Below are 15,652 nucleotides of genomic sequence, written 5' to 3'. Positions count from 1 at the left end.
CTGCCTTCCTTCCTTCCTCCCTAGCTGCCTTCCTTCTTCCCTTCCTTTCTTCCATTCTTCCTTCCATCCATCTGTCCTTCCTTCCTTCCATCCATCTGTCCTTCCTTCCTTCTTTCCATCTGTCCTTCCTTCCATCCACCTGTCCTTCCTTCCTTCCTTCTTACTTTCTCCCTTCCTTCCTTCCTTCCTTCCATCTGTCCTTCCTTCCTTCCTTCCTTCCATCCATCTAACCTTCCTTCCTTCCTTCTTACTTTCTCCCTTCCTTCCTTCTTTATTTCCTTCCTTCCATCTGTCCTTCCTTCCTCCTTTCCTTATTTTCCTTCTTCCCTTCCTTCCTGTCTCCCTTCCTTCCTTCCATCATCTGTCCTTCCTTCCTTCTTTTCCTTCTTCCCTTCCTTCCTGTCTCCCTTCCTTCCTTCCGTCCATCATCTGTCCTTCCTTCCTTCTTTTCCTTCTTCCCTTCATTCCTGTCTCCCTTCCTTCCTTCCTTCCTTCCTTAGAGTCTGGTTTCTCACATTTAACTCTTTATTATTATTTCCAGGTGAAGGTGATGATGACGATGATGAGCAGTCTGTAGAGGAAGATGAGCTGGGAGACATCGTGTCAGAGGAAGAGGAGGCGGAGGAAGATGATGATGATGATGAAGAGGAGGAGAGCGGATCAGACGATGAAGAGTCTGAGTCTGGTTTGGATTCAGGAGACGACAGCGACAGCGGACCGGATCTGGCTCGAGGAAAAGGAAACATCGAGACGAGCTCTGATGAAGACGACGATGACGATGTGGACGCCTTCCTGCGGAGAGAGGAAGAGGAGATCGAACACGACTGGGGAGAACTGTGCAAAGACGCTCCACGCAGCGACGAGGTGTGTTTCCTTCCTTCCTTCCTTCCTTCCCCTTTCCATCTGTCCTTCCTTCCTTCCTTCCTTCCCTTCTTCCCTTTTTTCCGTCCTTCCTTCTTTCTTCCCGTTTTTCCTCCCTTCCTTCCTTCCTTCCCTTTTTTCCTCCCTTCCTTCCTTCCTTCCCTTTTTTCCTCCCTTCCTTCCTTCTTCCCTTTTTTCCTTCCTTCCTTCCTTCTTCCCTTTTTTCCGTCCTTCCTTCTTTCTTCCCTTTTTTCCTCCCTTCCTTCCTTCTTCCCCTTTTTCCTCCCTTCCTCCCTTCTTCCCCTTTTCCTTCCTTCCTTCTTTGCCTCTTTCCTTCCTTCCTTCTTTGCCTCTTTCCTTCCTTCCCTTTCTATCAGCCTTCCTTCCTTCCTTCTTCCCTTTTTTCCTTCCTTCCTTCCTTCCTTACAGTCATAATGTAAAATAAGTTAAAGGGTTTATAGATTAGGGTTAGGTGTTTAATAATCTAAATAAAGATCTTGGTGAATCTGACTTTGTGTCAAAGATGGACGACCAGTAATGTTGATGCTGAGTTACTGACATTCGTCCTGTGTTTGTGTGTTTGTTTATTGTGTGTTTGTTGTGTGTGTGTGTGTTTGTGTGTGTGTGTGTGTATTTGTTGTGTTCAGGTGTCGACCCGTCTGGCTGTGTGTAACATGGACTGGGACAGAATGAAAGCCAAAGATCTTCTGGCTCTGCTCAACTCCTTCACTCCTAAAGGAGGAGCGGTGCTGTCTGTTAAGGTAAAGACACACATACACTTCCTGCTTTTATTCAAACCTGTATCAAGAGCAACCATAGAACAACCTGTATCTATAGTAACCATAACACAACCTGTACCTATAGCAACCATAACACAACTTGTATCTATAGCAACCATAACACAACCTGTATCTATAGCAACCATAACACAACCTGTATCTATAGCAACCATCAAACAACCTGTATCTATAGCAACCATAACACAACCTGTATCTATAGCAACCATAACAACCTGTATCTATAGCAACCATAACACAACCTGTATCTATAGCAACCATAGCACAACCTGTATCTATAGCAACCATAACACAACCTGTATCTATAGCAACCATCAAACAACCTGTATCTATAGCAACCATAACACAACCTGTATCTATAGCAACCATAACAACCTGTATCTATAGCAACCATAACACAACCTGTATCTATAGCAACCATAACACAACCTGTATCTATAGCAACCATCAAACAACCTGTATCTATAGCAACCATAACACAACCTGTATCTATAGCAACCATAGAACAACCTGTATCTATAGTAACCATAACACAACCTGTACCTATAGCAACCATAACACAACTTGTATCTATAGCAACCATAACACAACCTGTATCTATAGCAACCATAACACAACCTGTATCTATAGCAACCATCAAACAACCTGTATCTATAGCAACCATAACACAACCTGTATCTATAGCAACCATAACAACCTGTATCTATAGCAACCATAACACAACCTGTATCTATAGCAACCATAGCACAACCTGTATCTATAGCAACCATAGCACAACCTGTATCTATAGCAACCATAACACAACCTGTATCTATAGCAACCATCAAACAACCTGTATCTATAGCAACCATAACACAACCTGTATCTATAGCAACCATAGAACAACCTGTATCTATAGCAACCATAACACAACCTGTATCCATAGCAACCTGTATATATAGCAACCATAACACAACCTGTATCTATAGCAACCATAGAACAACCTGTATCTATAGCAACCATAACACAATCTGTATCTATAGCAACCATAACACAATCTGTATCTATAGCAACCATAGCACAACCTGTATCTATAGCAACCATAACACAACCTGTATGTATAGCAACCATAGCACAACCTGTATCTATAGCAACCATAGAACAACCTGTATCTATAGCACTCATAACACAACCTGTATCTATAGCAACCATAACACAACCTGTATCTACAGCAACCATAGAACAACCTGTATCTATAGCAACCATAACACAACCTGTATCTATAGCAACCATAGCACAATCTGTATCTATAGCAACCATAACACAACCTGTATCTATAGCAACCATAGCGCAACCTGTATCTATAGCAACCATAACACAACCTGTATCTATAGCAACCATAACGCAACCTGTATCTATAGCAACCATAACACAACCTGTATCTATAGCAACCATAGAACAACCTATAGCAACCATAACACAACCTGTATCTATAGCAACCATAGCACAACCTGTATCTATAGCAACCATGGCACAACCTGTATCTATAGCAACCATAGAACAACCTGTATCAATAGCAACCATAGCACAACCTGTATCTATAGCAACCATAACACAACCTGTATCTATAGCAACCATAGAACAACCTGTATCTATAGCAACCATAGCACAACCTGTATCTATAGCAACCATAGAACAACCTGTATCTATAGCAACCATAGAACAACCTGTATCTATAGGCAACCATAGAACAACCTGTATCTACAGCAACCATAGCACAACCTGTATCTATAGCAACCATAGCACAACCTGTATCTATAGCAACCATAACACAACCTGTATCTGTAGGCAACCATAGCACAACCTGTATCTATAGCAACCATAACACAACCTGTATCTATAGCAACCATAACACAACCTGTATCTATAGCAACCATAACACAACCTGTATCTACAGCAACCATAACACAACCTGTATCTATAGCAACCATAACACAACCTGTATCTATAGCAACCATAGCACAGCCTGTATCTATAGCAACCATAGCACAACCTGTATCTATAGCAACCATAGCACAACCTTTATCTATAGCAACCATAACACAACCTGTATCTATAGCAACCATAGAACATCCTGTATCTATAGCAACCATAGCACAACCTTTATCTATAGCAACCATAACACAACCTGTATCTATAGCAACCATAGAACATCCTGTATCTATAGCAACCATAGAACAACCTGTATCTATAGCAACCATAACACAAACTGTATCTATAGCAACCATAACACAAACTGTATCTATAGCAACCATAGCACAGCCACTTTAATTAATACGTTTAAATAAAGATTTATTCATATTTATACTTAAATATGATTAACATTCACTTAATATTTTCAGGGATGTTAAGTTGAGAATAAAGTACATTCATAAAGAATAAATAAATTGTGTACTCGTCCCAGCAGCAGCCCCGTGGCACTCAAAATTTCCCTGGAATTTTCTAGCGAATATTATTTCTATTCTATTGTCATATATTTAATGTCTTTACCGAAATGGCCTTTGTTGAATACTGAAAATACATTATAAATATACTTTGTTAACCTTTATTTATAGGCCTACATGTAATGATGATAATCAATGAGACATAGGGTTTCATTTTAAAGAGAGATCGGTCCTGGACAACAGGACATTACAGTACAACACTGAGATACAGATATATAATTACATTTATTTTTATTTTTATGAAATGTGTAAAACTGTTCCGTTTTGTGATATGTTGTCAAGGTAAAATATAATAAACTCCAACGACAGTTAAAGATTAATATATTTTTGCTGACAACCAAAACAATACTTCAATCCAAGTCCTTCCTCTGATGGAAAGGTTCAAGTTCTTCTTTGCATACTTTAGGGTGGTGTCCTTAAAACTCTGGTTTGCAATAACTTCATGACACAATTACAGCTTATATTTATATTTTTATTTATTTATTGAATTATTTCACACACACACACACACACACACACACACACATATCACAACACAATACAAATAAACACACATTACTAAATTAAAAACAATCAAAGGAAACTTAACATTACTAAATAAAATCAAAGGAAACTTAACATTATAAATGAAATCAAAGGAAACTTAACATTACTAAATAAAATCAAAGGAAACTTAACATTACTAAACTAAATCAAATCAACTCTAAACTAAAACTACTTTCTGAAACACAGAACTTGTCCAACGTTGGCGAGGACGCGTCTGACCACGTTCCTCCTCTTCGGTAGAAGATGATGCGTGATCGACGCAGTTACACATTTCTGGATGGTCCGATCCTCCATCCTGAACAATACTAGCATGTTTGAAGCTTTACCCCATATTCTACGTAGTTTACGGTAAATTAGTTTATCCACTTTCTGCAGGTGTTCGGTGGTTATTACAAAATCGTCGTTCTCGAACTCCGCCCAAATATACTGGAAGACTCCGTCAACCATTTCTTGGTTCCAGTCGAGGTTCGGGATTTTTGAGTCTCTGATAACACGACTCATTAGCTTGTCTACAATGATTCTTAGCGACATCTTATACTTCATTTTGTCGAAGTCTTGCCGCTCACTCCTTTTCGAACTCCCCCCACTAACCCGATCTCCACTTAATACCCGCCCCTCCCTTTGCCTCTCATCACTCAACACCTTCTCCTCCCGTTCCCTCTCCTCCCGTTCCCGTCCCTCTCTTTCTCTCTCCTTCCTTTCCTTCTCCCTACTCAACTCCTCCCTTTCTCTCTCCTTCCTTTCCTTCTCCCTACTCAACTCCTCCCTTTCTCTCTCCTTCCTTTCCTTCTCCCTACTCAACTCCTCCCTTTCTCTCTCCTTCCTTTCCTTCTCCTTACTCAACTCCTCCCTTTCTCTCTCCTTCCTTTCCTTCTCCTTACTCAACTCCTCCCTTTCCCTCTCCTCCCTTTCTTTCTCTTCCCTTTCCCGCTCTCCACTCCTCACCCTCTCTTCACTTAATTCTTGTACATCCCTTTTTGTTGTCTCCTCACTCCTTATTGATAACTCTTCTACGGTGAGTCCACTTAAACATTCCTTTGTGGTGTCATTGCTCACTATAGCACTCACAACATCGTCCGTATCATTATTCACCTGGATTTTGTTCCACCACCTCATGAGGCTCAGAAAGCCTCGCACCCGGCTGCATACGTCTGTGTAAATTCTTTTTTCTTTCTCCAATGTAATTGGTTTTGATGACGGCTTCTTGTTGGACGAGTCACTCACATGACCGTAGATCAGGTCACTTAGTTGTTTGGAGAACGATAACTTCTCCTCTTTGGTTGCGGACAGTGTCCTTGACAGTTCACTGCCGCTCATGATGGACTTCTCCAGGAATGTCTGAAAGTCAAAAATGAGCACCTGGCTATCTACCGGTGATAATTTGGGGTTTTGATATTTGGCCCTCAACTGAGCCACGATCCTGTGAATTGAAGACCTGGCTAGGGTCTTCGACAGGAACTCCCTTATTTTTTCTTTCGCCCTGTTGAGGGTGATAGTACGCTTCGGTTCCTCTTTGTCTGAACCCTTAATATTATGGACTTCTTCTTCTATTAGTCCAGCCACATACGAACCAACCACCTCAATCTTTAGAGAGGACTGAATGAGGTCAAATTCCTCGTCTAAAAGAGGCTCCAAAACTTCCGTTACCTGACTTGTAAGAACAGCTTGGACAACTTTCTCCAAGCTGTCAGACTTTTGTTTTGGTCCCAACAAATATCTGTCTAAGTCATCCATGATCTCCGCCCACTCGTCTTTGACTGCTCTGGACTTGCTTTGTATGGCGAATATGTTTTTGCCTTTTTCCAGACAGTCTTTGAATAATTGACTTGCATAGTGAATCATGTGATTCAGTCTGCGAGGTGGAGTCTCCCGTGTTGGCTCATTAGCGTCCCTTTCTTTACTAATGCTGTCCATCACCTCCTTCACCATTAGCTTTGCCAGCTTTTCTGAACTGGGGCTGTGGTCTCCCTCAGGTACCCCCAGAGCTTGCTGGAAAATTTCCATAACAGTTTTGTCCAGGACAATGTCTTCTTGTTTGATCTCTTTCAGGTGTGCAAATGCTTGAAAAGCATTTGTAATCGCTGACAATAGTTCAGCGAGCATTTCTGCAATCAAAATCTTGGTTGCAGTGTTGGGTGTACCTGATTGAATCAGGTCCCACTGTTTAGCTGTGAGTTTGTTAAAGAAGGATGTGATCACCCTGCAAACCTTCTCCACGTCGACTTGCATCATTATTTGTGTACTATCCATGTTTGTATAGTATAGTTTGATTCCTTGGTAGTAGGATTGATTTGCTTTGAGTTTTGAGAACTGTGCTCGGCTTTGTCTTCACTTACTGGTTTGTGAAAATAGGTTGACTTCATGTGGACGGGCAGTCCTATTTCAATACTCTGTTAATGTCAATGCTTTGATCTTGGACTAGATTAAAGCATCAAAGTGAAGTCAAAATGTGACATCATCGTCCTGATGACATCATACATCTATGGAATGGACTTCCAGAACATTTCATAGCAACCGTTGCTAGGCACCTGCTGCAGATTTTCATTTGAAAATCACAATTCAATTTGCAAATGAATTGCCATTTGAATAAAGGTGCAAGAATACCATGTTAATATTTAATTCACATAATTTAATTTTAATTCCTAATTTTCATTAAGATAATTAAAACTGTATTGAAGATTGCATTATCACTTTGCATATTGAATTGTGAATTGCCAAATGCATTTTCAAATTGCATTACAAAATTGAAGATTGAATTGCCAATTTGCAAAATGCATTTCCATTTGAATAAAGGTGCAGTTACGCTTCCATACTTCTCACAGTGCTGCAACTGATACAACAATATTTAAAATACAAAATAAACTATATAACCTTAGAGATGTAAAAAGCACTCAAAAGTTCATATTTCTCACGGATCGCGATTATTTTTATATATATATATAAATAAAATAAAATAATAATATGAATTATATACATGAAAAATATAGATAGTGGATCGATAGATATAATTATTATTACTATTATTTTGTATTATTTTATTCCCATGTCTGATTTCCAGATATTTCCATGATATGTATACTTACTCTTAACCTCTGAAAACTATTTATAACTAAACTATTTATATTTATTTATATTCATATGTTTATACAATTGATTTATTTCGAGTATCACGTTTTGAGTCTGGCGGCGTTTTTTCCAAGCGGAGTTGCCATACATAACCGCCCAAGATGGCGGATGATGGTGGACGCTACTGCACATGTCAGACTCACCTCGGGTAGCGACAACAGTCACTCTGCCCTTAGCAACCGTAGGGCCTTAGCTGCCCTTAGCAACCGTAGGGCCTTAGCTGCCCGTAGCAACCGTAGGGCCTTAGCTGCCCTTAGCAACCATAGGGCCTTAGCTGCCCTTAGCAACCGTAGGGCTTTAGCTGCCCTTAGCAACCGTAGGGCCTTATCTACCCTTAGCAACTGTAGGGCCTTAGCTGCCCTTAGCAACTGTAGGGCATTAGCTGCCCTTAGCAACCATAGGGCCTTAGCTGCCCTTACAACCGTAGGGCCTTAGCTGCCCTTAGCAACCTGTCGCCAGGCAGAAACTACTTTTTTGTGAAAGTGATTATTGTACTTTGATTATTACTGAGGTTGTACTAAGTGGTGCTGGTGGACTTGGGTGCATTACATTGAATGGTGTTCTTAATATTTTGCACTCCTCATGTATGTTAATGGACAAAATATTAGGAACACCTTTCAATATAATTCACCCTAATAAACCACAATTCACCCTAATACACCACAATTCACCCTAATACAACCCTAATACATTATTTATTATAGCACTTTTTTGACAATGTCAACAAAAACTGAAAATGTATAAACTTAAAAAAAAGCAGAATTAATAGCAGAGCTGTTTATTGGATTGAAATATATAGCACATGTGTTCCTAATGAAGTTGCAGGTGACTGTAGTTCAGAAAATAAAACTGCTAAAGTGTTTACTAAATAACTAAATATTATATAATATAAATTGAAGAAAAGTGACAAAATACAATCTGCGGTAAGAATAGTACAAGGTGCGACCTATAGTCCCCCCAACAAAATAACCCCCCCCCCCCCCCCCACTATATGATTTTAGGCCCTGGTTTGAGGTACTTGTACTCTACTGTAGTACAGTCTGAGGTACTTGTACTTTAGTGCAGGGCAGTTTGAGGTACTAGTACTTTAGTGCAGTACAATTTGAGGTACTTGTACTCTACTGTAGTACAGTTAGAAGTACTAGTACTTTACTGTAGTACAGTTAGAAGTACTAGTACTTTACTGTAGTACAGTTAGAGGTACTTGTAGTTCACTGTAGTACAGTTTGCGGTGCTTGTACTTTACTGCAGTACAGTTTGAGGTACTTGTACTTCACTGTAGTACAGTTAGAAATATTTCTGAGGCAACATAACATTACAATTAGGGCTGGGCGATATATCGAGTATACTCGATGTATCGCGGCTTGTTCTCTGTGGGATGTAGAAAATGACTATATCGTGAATATTCGAGTATACATTCAATTTACACGCAGTTTGTTTTTAGTCGCGGCCCGTTGAACTACAGGTTTCTCTCACTCTCTCATCTCTCCACACAGAGAGATAAAAGAAGCGCACCTAGGTACGTACATCACATTCTGTTGTGCGTGCAACGTCATATGCTCCCCGGTAGCATGTAGCAGCAGTAGCAGCGATCTCAGGTCGCGGGAGCAGCAGGTGATATGGACAAGTGGAGGAGGGAGATTTAATTCCCAAAAAAACAATTCAGGATCCATCATCTGGCGGTGGTTTGGGTACAAGAGGGAGGACGTTGAACAACAAACCGTAATATGTAAAGTATGTCATAAAAGCGTCACCACAAAAGCTGGTAGTACAACAATATCACCATGTGTGCTTGAAACTCTGCAAGAGCACATCTCCGGCCAGTGACATATTGAAGAAAGTGCCGAAGCAACCAGCACTGACGCAACTGAGTCTGGCGTCTTCTTTTTCCAGAACAGCAATACGACTAAAATAGTCAAAAACAGAAGGAGATAACGTCCGCAGTAACCCACCACACAGAGAAAGACATGGCCCCAGTGAGTGTGGTTAAAAGCCCGGTTTCAGAAAGATCATCGACACACTTGATATAATCTACCTAGCAGAGACAGCTCTACCTTTATATCCTAGTGGCATTATGCACAAAATGTGCACTTTAATTTAGTGTTATTTTGATATGTCATATTAGTTACATCATGCATAAAAGACACTTTATTTGTTTTGAAATGACATGTTTGTGCCACTGCTTAATAACTCTTTAATAAATACAGTTTTGATGAATTTGTTTAGTTTTGATTTACACTTTTGGCATGAATGTTTAAAATCGGCATAAATTAATGTAGTATGAACAATGTTTTAATGTAGAATCATCATACTGGCATAATTGTATGCATCAAAGTGTTAATTCAAGGCTAAGGCAAAATATCGAGATATATATCGTGTATCGTGACATGGCTTAAAAATATCGGGATATTAGTAAAAGGCCATATCGCCCAGCCCTAGCCTTAGCTGCCCTTAGCAACCGTAGGGCCTTAGCTGCCCTCAGCAACCGTAGAGCCTTAGCTGCCCTTAGCATCCGTAGGGCCTTAGCTGCCCTTGGCAACCTGTCGCCAGGCAGAAACTGAGCTACTTTTTTGTTAAAGTGATAATTGTACTTTGATTATTACTGAGGTTGTAGTAAGTGGTGCTATAAAACTACTCAAGTGGTGCTATAAAACTACTCAAGTGTTTACTAAATAACTAAATATAATATAAATTGAAGAAAAGTGACAAAATACAATCTGCGGTAAGAATAGGACAAGGTGCGACCTATAGTCACCCCAACAAAATAACCCCCCCCCCCCCCCCCCACTATATGATTTTAGGCCCTGGTTTGAGGTACTTGTACTCTACTGTAGTACAGTCTGAGGTACTTGTACTTTAGTGCAGGGCAGTTTGAGGTACTAGTACTTTAGTGCAGGGCAGTTTGAGGTACTTGTACTTTAGTGCAGTACAATTTGAGGTACTTGTACTCTACTGTAGTACAGTTAGAAGTACTAGTACTTTACTGTAGTACAGTTAGAGGTACTTGTAGTTCACTGTAGTACAGTTTGAGGTACTTGTACTTTACTGTAGTACAGTTTGCGGTGCTTGTACTTCACTGTAGTACAGTTAGAAGTATTTCTGAGGCTCCATTACAATACAACACTGAGATACAGATATATAATTACATTTTTTTCAATTCATGAAATGTGTAAAACTGTTCCGTTTTGTGATATGTTGTCAAGGTAAAATATAATAAACTCCAACGACAGTTAAAGATTAATATATTTTTGCTGACAACCAAAACAATCCTTCAATCCAAGTCCTTCCTCTGATGGAAAGGTTCAAGTTTTTCTTTGCATACTTTAGGGTGGTGTCCTTAAAACTCTGGTTTGCAATAACTTCATGACACAATTACAGCTTATATTTATATTTTTATTTATTTATTGAATTATTTCACACACACACACACACACACACACACACATATCACAACACAACACAAATAAACACACATTACTAAATTAAAAACAATCAAAGGAAACTTAACATTACTAATAAAATCAAAGGAAACTTAACATTACTAAATAAAATCAAAGGAAACTTAACATTACTGAATAAAATCAAAGGAAACTTAACATTACTAATAAAATCAAAGGAAACTTAACATTACTGAATAAAATCAAAGGAAACTTAACATTATAAATAAAATCAAAGGAAACTTAACATTACTGAATAAAATCAAAGGAAACTTAACATTACTAATAAAATCAAAGGAAACTTAACATTACTAAATCAAATCAAATCAACTCTAAACTAAAACTACTTCCTGAAACACAGAACTTGTCCAACGTTGGCGAGGACGCGTCTGACCACGCTCCTCCTCTTCGGTAGAAGATGATGCGTGATCGATGCGGCAACGCATTTCTGGATGGTCCGATCCTCCATCCTGAACAATACTAGCATGTTTGAAGCTTTACCCCATATTCTACGTAGTTTACGGTAAATTAGTTTATCCACTTTCTGCAGGTGTTCGGTGGTTATTACAAAATCGTCGTGTTCGAACTCCGCCCAAATGTACTGGAAGAGTCCCTCAACCATTTCTTGGTTCCAGTCGAGGTTCGGGATTTTGGAGTCTCTTATAACGCGACTCATCAGCTTGTCTACAATGATTCTTAGCGACATCTTATACTTCATTTTGTCGAAGTCTTGCCGCTCACTCCTTTTCGAACTCCCCCCACTAACACGATCCCCACTTAATACCCGCCCCTCCCTTTGCCTCTCATCACTCAACACCTTCTCCTCCCTTTCCCGCCCCTCTCTTTCTCTCTCCTCCCTTTCTCTCTCCTTCCTTTCCTTCTCCCTACTCAACTCCTCCCTTTCTCTCTCCTTCCTTTCCTTCTCCCTACTCAACTCCTCCCTTTCTCTCTCCTTCCTTTCCTTCTCCTTACTCAACTCCTCCCTTTCTCTCTCCTTCCTTTCCTTCTCCTTACTCAACTCCTCCCTTTCTCTCTCCTTCCTTTCCTTCTCCTTACTCAACTCCTCCCTTTCCCTCTCCTCCCTTTCTTTCTCTTCCCTTTCCCGCTCTCCACTCCTCACCCTCTCTTCACTTAATTCTTGTACATCCCTTTTTGTTGTCTCCTCACTCCTTATTGATAACTCTTCTACGGTGAGTCCACTTAAACATTCCTTTGTGGTGTCATTGCTCACTATAGCACTCACAACATCGTCCGTATCATTATTCACCTGGATTTTGTTCCACCACCTCATGAGGCTCAGAAAGCCTCGCACCCGGCTGCATACATCTGTGTAAATTCGTTTCTCTTTCTCCAATGTAATTGGTTTTGATGACGGCTTCTTGTTGGACGAGTCACTCACATGACCGTAGATCAGGTCACTTAGTTGTTTGGAGAACGATAACTTCTCCTCTTTTGTTGCGGACAGTGTTCTTGACAGTTCACTGCCGCTCATGATGGACTTCTCCAGGAATGTCTCAAAGTCGAAAATGAGCACCTGGGTATCTACCGGTGATAATTTGGGGTTTTGATATTTGGCCCTCAACTGAGCCACGATCCTGTGAATTGAACACCTGGCTAGGGTCTTTGACAGGAACTCCCTTATTTTTTCCTTCGCTCTGTTGAGGGTGATAGTGCGCTTCGGTTCCTCTTTGTCTGAACCCTTAATATTATGGACTTCTTCTTCTATTAGTCCAGCCACATACGAACCTATCACCTCAATCTTTAGAGAGGACTGAATGAGGTCAAATTCCTCGTCTAAAAGAGGCTCCAAAACTTCCGTTACCTGACTTGTAAGAACAGCTTGGACAACTTTCTCCAAGCTGTCAGATTTTTGTTTTGGTCCCAACAAATATCTGTCTAAGTCATCCATGATCTCCGCCCACTCGTCTTTGACTGCTCTGGACTTGCTTTGTATGGCGAATATGTTTTTGCCTTTTTCCAAACAGTCTTTGAATAATTGACTTGCATAGTGAATCATGTGATTCAGTCTGCGAGGTGGAGTTTCCCGTGATGGCTCATTAGCGTCCCTTTCTTTACTAATGCTGTCCATCACTTCCTTCACCATTAGTTTTGCCAGCTTTTCTGAACTGGGGCTGTGGTCTCCCTCAGGCACCCCCAAAGCCTGCTGGAAAATTTCCATAACAGTTTTGTCCAGGACAATGTCTTCTTGTTTAAAGTCTTTCAGGTGTGCAAACGCTTGAAAAGCATTTGTAATCGCTGACAATAGTTCAGCGAGCATTTCTGCAATCAAAATCTTGGTTGCAGTGTTGGGTGTACCTGATTGAATCAGGTCCCACTGTTTAGCTGTGAGTTTGTTAAAGAAGGATGTGATCACCCTGCAAACCTTCTCCACGTCGACTTGCATCATTATTTGTGTGCTCTCCATGTTTGTATAGTATAGTTTGATTACTTGGTAGTAGGATTGATCTGCTTTGAGTTTTGAGAACTGTGCTCGGCTTTGTCTTCACTTACTGGTTTGTGAAAATAGGTTGACTTCATGTGGACGGCAGTCCTATTTCAATACTCTGTTAATGTTTAGGCTTTGATCTTGGACTAGATTAAAGGATCAAAGTGAAGTCAAAATGTGACATCACCGTCCTGATGACATCATACATCTATGGAATGGACTTCCAGAACGTTTCATAGCAACCGTTGCTAGGCACCTGCTGCAGATTTTCATTTGAAAATCACAATTCAATTTGCAAATGAATTGCCATTTGAATAAAGGTGCAAGATACCATGTTGATATGTAATTCACATCATTTAATTTTAATTCCTAATTTTCATTGAGATAATTAAAACTGTATTGAAGATTGCATTATCACTTTGCATATTGAATTGTGAATTGCCAAATGCATTTTCAAAATTGCCAATTTGAAAAATGCATTTCCATTTGAATAAAGGTGCAGTTACACTTCCATACTTCTCACAGTGCTGCAACTGATACAACAATATTTAAAATACAAAATAAACTATAACCTTTAGAGATGTAAAAAGCACTCAAAAGTTCATATTTCTCACGAATCACGATTATTTTTATATATATAAATAAAATAAAATAATAATATGATATGAATATATACATGAAAATGATAGATAGTGGATAGATAGATATAATTATTATTACTATTATTTTGTATTATTTTATTCCCATGTCTGATTTCCAGATATTTCCATGATATGTATACTTACTCTTAACCTCTGAAAACTATTTATAACTAAACTATTTATATTTATTCATATTTGTGTATTCATACGATTTATTTATTTTATTTATATTTATATGTTTATATGTTTATACAATTGATTTATTTCGAGTATCACGTTTTGAGTCTGGTGGCGTTTTTTCCAAGCGGAGTTGCCGTACATAACCGTCCAAGATGGCGGACGATGGTGGACGCTACTGCACATGTCAGACTCACCTCGGGTAGCGACAACGGTCACTCTGCCCTTAGCAACAGTAGGGCCTTAGCTGCCCTTAGCAACCGTAGGGCCTTAGCTGCCCTTAGCAACCGTAGGGCCTTAGCTGCCCTTAGCAACCGTAGGGCTTTAGCTGCCCTTAGCAACCGTAGGGCCTTATCTAACCTTAGCAACCGTGGGGCCTTAGCTGCCCTTAGCAACCGTAGGGCCTTAGCTGCCCTTGGCAACCTGTCGCCAGGCAGAAACTACTTTTTTGTGAAAGTGATGATTGTACTTTGATTATTACTGAGGTTGTACTAAGTGGTGCTGGTGGACTTGGGTGCATTACATTGAATGGTGTTCTTAATATTTTGCCCTCCTCATGTATGTTAATGGACAAAATATTAGGAACACCTTTCAATATAATTCACCCTTATACACCACAATTCACCCTAATACACCACAATTCACCCTAATACAACCCTAATACATTATTTATTATAGCACTTTTTTGACAATGTCAACAAAAACTGAAAATGTATAAACTTAAAAAAAAAAGCAGAATTTATAGCAGAGCTGTTTATTGGATTGAAATATATTGAACATGTGTTCCTAATGAAGTTGCAGGTGACTGTAGTTCAGAGAATAAAACTACTCAAGTATTTACTAAATAACTAAATATTATATAATATAAATTGAAGAAAAGTGACAAAATACAATCTGCGGTAAGAATAGGACAAGGTGCGACCTATAGTCCCCCCAACAAAATAACCCCCCCCCTCCCCACTATATGATTTTAGGCCCTGGTTTGAGGTACTTGTACTCTACTGTAGTACAGTCTGAGGTACTTGTACTTTAGTGCAGGGCAGTTTGAGGTACTTGTACTTTAGTGCAGGGCAGTTTGAGGTACTAGTACTTTAGTGCAGTACAATTTGAGGTACTTGTACTCTACTGTAGTACAGTT

At 39.7% G+C, this 15,652-nt stretch overlaps 2 protein-coding genes across 2 annotated transcripts in view; both read left to right on the top strand.

Annotated features, from left to right (window-relative positions):
* LOC128378862 (E3 ubiquitin-protein ligase TRIM21-like) overlaps positions 1 to 15,652 on the top strand; it is a 109,330-nt gene that overhangs the window by 14,704 nt on the left and 78,974 nt on the right. The window lies entirely within an intron of this gene.
* Positions 1 to 15,652, top strand: part of esf1 (ESF1, nucleolar pre-rRNA processing protein, homolog (S. cerevisiae)) — a 58,266-nt gene that overhangs the window by 2,203 nt on the left and 40,411 nt on the right. The window contains exons 3-4 of the mRNA XM_053336381.1: positions 542 to 864; positions 1,509 to 1,622. Coding sequence (XP_053192356.1) covers positions 542 to 864; positions 1,509 to 1,622 — 437 coding nt within the window. The remainder of the gene's footprint in view (positions 1 to 541; positions 865 to 1,508; positions 1,623 to 15,652) is intronic.

Source organism: Scomber japonicus, chromosome 2 (assembly GCF_027409825.1).
Source record: "Scomber japonicus isolate fScoJap1 chromosome 2, fScoJap1.pri, whole genome shotgun sequence".
NCBI classification, from domain to species: domain Eukaryota; kingdom Metazoa; phylum Chordata; class Actinopteri; order Scombriformes; family Scombridae; genus Scomber; species Scomber japonicus.
This window is presented reverse-complemented; position numbering and strand designations above follow the sequence as displayed.